This window comes from Trichinella spiralis (assembly GCF_000181795.1).
Source record: "Trichinella spiralis strain ISS 195 chromosome Unknown Scfld9, whole genome shotgun sequence".
NCBI classification, from domain to species: Eukaryota; Metazoa; Nematoda; class Enoplea; order Trichinellida; family Trichinellidae; genus Trichinella; species Trichinella spiralis.
This window is the reverse complement of record NW_003526948.1, coordinates 5,589,953-5,598,578: the sequence shown is the minus strand read 5'-3', so window position 1 is coordinate 5,598,578 and position 8,626 is coordinate 5,589,953. Positions and strand designations below refer to the sequence as shown.

The 8,626-nt window shown below is 33.9% G+C and overlaps 3 protein-coding genes across 3 annotated transcripts; all 3 read left to right on the top strand.

Annotated features, from left to right (window-relative positions):
* On the top strand, nucleotides 1–1,115 carry Tsp_11889 (serine/threonine-protein kinase RIO3). The gene is made up of 2 exons (XM_003372174.1): nucleotides 1–131; nucleotides 866–1,115. The coding sequence occupies exons 1-2, from the start codon at nucleotides 1–3 to the stop codon at nucleotides 1,113–1,115; spliced, it is 381 nt and encodes a 126-aa protein (XP_003372222.1).
* A 2,890-nt stretch (nucleotides 1,116–4,005) lies between these two features.
* On the top strand, nucleotides 4,006–6,281 carry Tsp_11888 (conserved hypothetical protein). Its single transcript, XM_003372173.1, has 6 exons — nucleotides 4,006–4,180; nucleotides 4,373–4,572; nucleotides 5,128–5,214; nucleotides 5,302–5,357; nucleotides 5,625–5,685; nucleotides 6,201–6,281. Exons 1-6 carry the CDS (start codon nucleotides 4,006–4,008, stop codon nucleotides 6,279–6,281), a joined length of 660 nt encoding a protein of 219 aa, XP_003372221.1.
* A 332-nt stretch (nucleotides 6,282–6,613) lies between these two features.
* On the top strand, nucleotides 6,614–7,737 carry Tsp_11887 (conserved hypothetical protein; the record flags this gene model as incomplete). Its single annotated transcript, XM_003372172.1, is given in 5 exon segments — nucleotides 6,614–6,699; nucleotides 6,752–6,795; nucleotides 7,197–7,344; nucleotides 7,357–7,480; nucleotides 7,557–7,737. Coding segments are annotated over 5 exon segments (583 nt in total), but the record flags the coding sequence as incomplete, so codon positions are not given.
* Nucleotides 7,738–8,626: the final 889 nt, after the last annotated feature.

Genomic DNA, 8,626 nt, shown 5'->3' with positions numbered 1-8,626 from the left:
ATGCAATTTCTGAAAATTCTATCTTGGCAGAACAGCGTGGGCTGCAACAGCAGGCTCAAGCAATTGATTTCTTACTGGGCATTGTTTGCACAACTTAAGCAATGTGAGCAGGCTTCAGCTGCCGCTAACAGGTAGATAGCTAAACATAATTGATGCCACAATTAACTGAAAAGCAAACAAACATCAAGATTTCGAAAAGAATTTTCTATGTTATGAAGACAATAACTATTTCAAATCTGTTTAATATCATATGGTACAGAAAAGTCAAAAAAGAATGACATACATTAAACTTTACAACATATTTATATGAATATTCAGAGAAGGGATTCCCGAAGTGGATTCGGAGTGGTGAAAAGCGACAACTGGCCGCTGAAAAACAATGGATCGCGTGGAGTGGACGCTTCAGGATGATAACTGGAATATATAAAGTACAGCTCTATTCTTTCACCTAGAAAATCGCTGTTACCAATGTGCCTAATTTGTGTAAAATTGCTTTCCAATCAAGTAATGAGAAGCTTTCAAGATTATTATAGCACTTGAGAAAAGTTTACCATGGCAAAGCAAAAAACGATTTGTCATATTTTCAATCACGTGGAGCGAAATTTTATGTACGGTCAACTTTATCAATCATGTTTTCGTCTGCGACTCAGCAAAAAAGCGATGGAACAAGAGCCTCTCATAACATCTTTCTGCTGCTTACCAAATCCGTGAAGCTACACATTGTTGGCAGAGAATTAATTTTCACCTGTTAGTGAGGTTCTGTATACAGTGTTGCACAAGATATTAACTGTTATAATCAAGAAAATCCTTTAAAGCAGTCATACGAGACAACGCACGATTGATAAATTGGCCAATGGTTTTTCAGGACTGCACATTTTTCATTAAAGCTATATGAAACAACTCTGTCAGAAAATGAATCTTCATTATTAGCTTACCTTCGAGATGTAAAAGAAGAGAAATTAAGCGAACAGTTACAATTTGCCAGATATATGGAAAAAGACACTACAGGACAGTCGATATTTCTCGTTGTGGCAGAAGGCTTCAAAGAAAAAGGGATTCCGCTCAGAAATTTAATAAACGCCGTAACAGATGGGGATCTGGAAATGGCATACTGAGAAGATGGATTCATTGGGCACCTGAAAAAATCAGTGCTTGATGTTCTGGCGGTGCATTACGTGATTAGCTGAGGGCACTTAGTTGCAAACCACCCTCTTGAATGCTTGAACTGTATTAACTGTCGCCATAATCTGCATCACTTATCTTGTTAAGCGGCGGAGACAGGCTGTGTTCATGGCCGTCATCAGAGAACATGATACAGGGCAGGTGCACTAGGAAAACAATTATCTAATGGATTCCGTTGAGAATGCTGGGAGTACAAAGTGTCATGCTTAGCTTCATCGGAAACTGCAAAATAGTTGTGCAATAAATGGCCTCTGAATTTGGTGGTTTGCTTTGTTCAATACATCAGGAAGAATTTTTTCCTGAAAGCAATATCTCAAGCATTATGAAACAAGGAACGACGAGTATAAGTCTATTGTACTTGCTTGATCGTGCCTGATAGACTGATTCTCATAAAGTCCATTTTGGGAGTCTAAAGTTTGTTTTGAAAATTGTAAAATTTCATGGGCTATAGACTTGCTTCTTTAGCACAACACAGTAAAAATTTTTATTTTCGAAATTTCCACTTTTTTTTGCTTCTTACATATTTGCATTGATTATCGATAATTGTATGCAAAGGACCATGCGGAACTGTATACTAGTTTTGGAATAATGGGACTCTAAATTTGTATCATTGCCTAATCGCCAAAACACTTGTCTATTGCTTTCTTGAGAGAAGCCTCATGCAAATTTTCATTTGCTTGTTCAGCGTTTAGTTATTCGTTTAGAGTTGCAATGATTGATTTTGAATGGGATGAGATGAATGATGATTTTGTTGTATGTTTTCTTTTTAGTTACTTCATCTACATTTGTAGAAAATCCTGCAAACATGATGGTCCTAATTTCAGGATTACATTGTACACAGTTTGTATGTTACCCAAGCTTCTGTTGTCATGCTTTACTCTGAAGTGTACGTTGCCTTCAATCAAAATGCTGGCGATACGTCCCTGTCGTTTGAAAATGTGTAAGGGACATTCAAGGCAATCTTCATATTATCATCTAGAAGAAATCATATCAATCTGTTGCTGATACAGATATGAAAATTCAGCCTAATCTAATGAAGCATTGCCGGGTGTATCATACAAAGACGAAAAACGTTGTATTAAGGTGAATGACGTTCTCGCCTGGAAATGATCCATGTTAAAGGCTGGTTATACGATACCAATTGCTGTGACCATCAAAGTGATTTGAATGGTTTTGCCCCGCTCCTCTGTTTAAAAATTTTTGCAATATTCATATCTTAATACATAGAGAAGCTTTATACTTTTAAACGTACATCTCGAAAACTGCGCAAACGATAACGACGTGGATGTCTCTGTTGTATAACCCTAATAATTTCCGATCGATTTCTGCCCATAAAGTCTATTTTTGGATTCCAATGTTCCTCTCGACAATTGCAAATTTCATGGGTTACATATAGACTTGATTGTTTTGTGCAAAAATCGGCAAAAGTCCATTTTTCGAAGTTTCTAGATATTCACAATGATTACCGGTAATGTCATGCAATGTTCCATTAGAAACTACCCAATAGTTGTAGAATAAATGCGCTATAAAGTTCTCTACTGCCTATCGTAATACACAGGGAATTTGCCCATCAGTAAATCTCTTTCAACGGCAGCCAATGACTGCCTATTTATGCACATGAGCCTGTTAGATATATCTGATATCGAGTCTATGAGATTTCTAGCAATGTATCGTTTCTTACGGTCAATTGAATTGAATTCAATTTCTGAAATTATTGCTGTTCAATAATCATTAATTGCTGCGAATCAAAACGTATGTGCTGTATCTGTTTTGTTTGTTGAAAAGCAAACATTTAATGGAATACGATCCAAATTATTATGCTTCTCATTGATTACGCATCTGATTGATACCACATGTGTGACTATTTGATAGTACGTTCGCTAAGTAACAATTATGCAATGGCGATTTGCATAATTAGTATAATATGTAGTCGCCCAGGGTGAAACTTCATTACAAATGTTAGGAAAACAAATAAATTCACAATTGATGTCAAATTATTGGGCTCATTCATGGTATTTGTTCGAATATTTAGATGAATCCATCAGTAAGTGGAGCGAAAATTATTCCATTCTTCTCAGAAAGTACGGCGAGTTATAAAATTATTTGATGATAAGTGAAAGCAATTGTGTGCCAATTAAAGGTATGTAAATTTTTAATAAACCGCAATCGATGATTTTTTGAGTAATTTGATAGAGTTGCCAGTTTAAGCATTTGACATTTATAGAAGAGAAAAACTCGCATATTGAACGAAAATAGTTTTCAAATTTGATATTTTTGGTTAATTCTTATCTGTGAATTGTAATCAATTAAAAAATTCAGTGCTGCTTAAATGAAAATCAGGAATAATTCTTATTAAAATAAATTCCTTTCTTCAGGTGGAAACATTGATAGTCCCGTTGGAAAAATTAATAAAACCATTCCGTGTGAACATTGATTGAACTTTTATTTTTCATTCCATTTTATTTCAACTCCGTTAAAATTCTATTTTGGTTTCATTTTTTTCACATATCTCAACAAATACGGAATGATTAGCTGTCCAGATAATTTTATCACTGTTAGAAGAAAATTCTCTAACGATATATATAACTTGAGTTAATTTTTGGACAAAAAAGTTTTTCTCGAAAGTTGCAAAATTTCATGGATTATAAGACTTAGTTGTTTTTGCAAAAATCAGTGAAAAATTTGTTTTCAAATTTTGGATTTTTTTTGATTGCTGTAGTTTTATATTGATAAAATAAAGTGTTTTTTAGAGTTTCAATCCAAACTACCCAGTCGTTGTGGAATAAATGGCGTCTGAAAATGGAATATTTTCTCTCTTAATACATGGGTATGCTTCCCACTTTTTCCGGGATATTTCGAGAAAGACGCAACCGGGAACCGCCGGGACATGTTTATTGTACTCTTATTATCGTTTCGGATCAATTGATGCCCATAGAGTCCATTTTTGGAGGAAGAGTTTCTTCTGATAAATTGCAAAATTTAATGGGTTATGGACATGGTTGGTTTTGCGAAAATCATTGTTATAGTTATATATTAATAAAAGATAGTGCTTCCGAGAGTTTTTCTGGCGCCTATCTTAATATGTTGGAAAGTTGCCAGTCTGTAACTTCCTAGAAACGCAACTAGTATACGTGATTTTTAGCGAACGCAGCACTTTTGGCATTTCATTTGGGTATGCATTGAAATTCAGCAACAACGATTATTACCGGTCGTGTTCTTACTCCTACGGATTTTCACCATTTAACCAATCACCTCAATCAGCTCAGAATGAAGCTTTACTGCAGTGAAATATCTTCAAAGCTATTTCCGGACTACCATGATAGAAGAACGACTAAACGGACTTGCAGTAATGTGAACATTCATTCTGACTTTTCCACTGATATTGATCTGGTAATAGAAAAGTTCAGTTTCAAACGGAATTGAAACGTGTCGTTGATTTGAAATACAAATAAAATTATTAATTTGAAAGATATTCTATCACGTGATTGAGATTCCAATTTTGTTTAAAAAAATCAGCACTATTTTGTTTATCGTCAGATTGTCATTTACAATAATACATGTACATGATAAATCTTTTGTATTATACATTCGCTTCTTTTTATAAATTAAATCGCCCCTGTACATTTTACATTAAATAAAGGAATTAAATTTCTTTTTACAAAACTATAAATATTCACTTTCAGTTTCAATTCCACTCCATAATTAATTTTCTACTGGTGAAGAGTGGTTGGACCGCACAAGATTTCACAAGATAGGACATTCTCTCTTCCGGCTAACTCAACTTCAGTTAATACTACTGATTGTGGAATTTCAAGCATTTCAATTTTTTTGAAATTTGCTTATGACACAATAGGCAGAGTTCTGGACAAATAGGTGAAAAATAGAGAACTCGTGGAAAGGAAGTGCATTTGTGGAGGCTATTGGAAAATTGTATCTGTTAATCAGATTGACCTTTTTGAAGGGCTGACGCGAGAATCTGAAGCTTGGCAGAAAATCATCGGACGTCTCGTTGAGCGCAAACAAGTACGAAAGGTAAAAATCACAAACATCATTAAAATACATCTGGAATTCAGGCATGAATCACAAAGCAATAAATAAAAAGTATATGAATATCTGCAGGTATTAATCAAACTGATGATAGCCGGATTGGCTGCACCACAGCTGCAATGTTCTCAGTGAAATAAATACAAGTCTCATTTAACATAAATGTCGTAATTCCATTGTAGGAATATATAAAGCAATAATAAAACAGATAAAATGAGGAAAAGTAAAAAAATTATTATAATACTAAGTTAAAGTGTATTTCAAAAATAAAATCACGGAAAGATAATTAATAATTGAAAATACAGTAATATACATTATTTAAATTACCAAATTAATGATAAGAAGGTTACTAAGTAATAAGCAAATGTTGCACATCCATAGTTATTATTTTATTACAGTGCTGTTCGGCAAACGGTGGCGGTGCGTAACCAAGGTGCAATAGCAAGATGCTACATTCAGGTGAAAATTTAATACTCAGACTTATTTTCCTGATAATTTGCTATGAATGCATGCATATTTAAGTATTTAAGCAATTTTCAATTTGAAGATGCGTAAAACTTGAAATACTTTTAAAGCAGAATTCTCAATTGCATAAAGTTGAACATTGAAGGCTTTGGACAAATCCATATTTCAATTTGCTATTTTAGGTAATCGTCTAGATTTAATTGGAGAAGACGATAAAATTTTCAATTTACACTTGCTTATTGCATTCAATTTCATTCTGAATTGAGCAGGTCAAATATCACTAAGCGTATAGTTTTGTCTATTATTCAGGACAGAAAAATACCGTTTTCATACAGAAATCGTTTTCAGTTTAATTTTATTATCACTTTGTATTTTTTTCTAAATTTTTCACCATGAAGACTTAGATAAATCAAAATTTTTATATAGTTAATTATGCTTGGCATACAGCGCAACTAGTGTGTTCAATCATTGTTTATTTTTTGTTGACATTATGTTCTAATTCATATTAGAGTAGCATATCCAACTTACGTAAGCCGGTGTTTAACGCTACGTGCGCGGTGTCTGTCTTTTATGCAAATTGGGCGGTTTGAAAATTAACTTCATATTAGCAGTGCACCAGTTAAATTGACTTTGTTGACTAACAGAAGCATCGAAAGTGATGTTTGCTCGATCTATTTCTGCTTTAACTACTGAGTAAGGTGCATTATTAGATATAGAAGAATCTTATCTTTTCAAACAAAGGCGTGGTGCAGTTTCAATTTGAATTTGCATTTTAATTTGTTTGCTTTTGAGCTTATGCGTGACCTGCATAATATTTGTTCAACAAAATGAGAAATACGTTTCATACTTGTTAATCAATAGAAATGAACTTTATGTAAATTTTCCTGAGGCTACTATTAGTTGCTCTAGAAATTCATTTCAAATGATTGTAGGCGAACGGTGTGCGGCGAATGAACAATGGCGTTTTCAATGCGATGATGGGCGAAAAAGAACAATAAAAACGGCTTTGTTTTTTATTTATTATAACATTATTTCATTAAATTAATTCTTCTATATTTAGATACAGAAGAATAGAAGATGAAAGTGGACATCCAGAAGACGAGGGTAAGTTTGGTAAGTATAATTTGATGAGTTAGGCTAATTAGTTAAAGTTCACTGAGGAGTTCTTGAGTCTGTAATTTATATAAACTCGAGCTGTAAGTTATCGAGCATTTAATTCAGATATTTGTTAATTAGTGTAATTCGACATAGATCATGAGTATTATTTTAATGAATTTGAGTGGCTTTTCCGCATTTGAACGTTTTCATGTCCCATGCCTTGTCGAGTTGAGTTTAGGGTTCATTTGCGGAAAGTGAAATGGTTGAATAATTTGTCGATCATTTCAAAGGACAAATTTTGAGCATAGTGAGTTTGTAGCACTGCTATAGTTTGAGTATTAGAATAAGTAATTGTTTGAGAATAGCAGTGCAAGGATAGGAGGAATGTGAGATAGGGTGGTGTGCAGGAGTTCGACGGGTTACACTGCACGACGCGACCCTAACCGTATCAAATGATCAAAGTCCATATTTTCAAAGCTCACCTCTTCCTCTCCCGGTTGCGGTACCAGAGGCCTGCCGCCTTGCTCGGATCCCAGCAATGGGATCTCAAGCAAGGTTTTTTTTCAGCCCGACCGCCCCCGCGCCGCCCCCCGCCCTCCTGCCCGTTAACGGGGACTTCCCACTGCGGAGCCTCCTAGTCCCGTGCTGTCCAGAGACCGGTTTTAAAGAGATGACCCTGTCCATTTGTGTGGTAATGGACGTTGTTTGAAATCTTGTGCAATGGGATTTCAACACCTATGTGAATTCGTAAGACGTATCTGTCCTAGAGGCAGTTATGCAAATTCGCAATTGACGTAGTGCCGAGACTCTGTTTCGGTGCCAATCTAGTGGTGATCGTTACTCCCCCAAGAGGAACGGTAAGCGTTGCTATGCGTTTGTGCTATTGTCTCGCTGGCTCTGACACTTGGCCAATGATTGACATCAGATTTGCCGTCACACCTTTAACTAGTTCATTTGGCGTTGCACCTTTCATCAGTTTAGGCATCAAACATTTGAAATTAATCTCCATCGAGAGTTTCCCCTTATAATCATGCTAAATAGTTTAAATTTGTTAACATTTTATACATTAATTTATTCATTTAGGAACTTAAATGATATAGAAAATATAATGTTCATTCATCTAATAATTGGGCAAATTCAGTTTTTGTTTACATTACACTGTTTTAAAGTAGAAAAGATTACCAGTTTTTCATTTACATTTCATTTTATAAAAGGTTTTAATTATTCATTAATTTTATAGTGATAATAATATATTTTTAGTATAAAGCAGTTTTTTACTTTAAAGAATGTAATGTCAAAGTAGATTTCTACTTTAAAACAGTGTAATGTAAACAGTTAAAAGGGATGTAATATAGTAAACATTAAATAGGCATAATTTTATTTATTAATTATTTGTGAATTAGCTATTGTTTGAATATAAATTTTTTACTTATGAAAATGTTAATCGGGGTCTCCTTTAATTAGGCAATGGCAAAAGTAAACTTGGTATAAATGAAATAAACAATTAGCTTAGGCAAGGTGCAACGAGTTTAATCTTTTTATAAATAGGAAGTAATCTTCTATAAATAGAATGTTATTAATCCGTAACATGCAGGAAAACAATGTATTAAATATGAGCTTAATTTTAATATGCTAATTAGAAAGTTTAAAATGCAACGTAAATGCAACACTGAGTATTTTAATTTTTAATTAGGTTAAATAACGTCACTCGTAACAACATATTTCAGCAGAGTTTTTTAATAAATGATTAACATACAATGTAAACACAAAAGTGGGTCATAATATTTTCTAATTAGGTATAATAACGTCACTCGTAACTACATATTTTAGCAGGGTT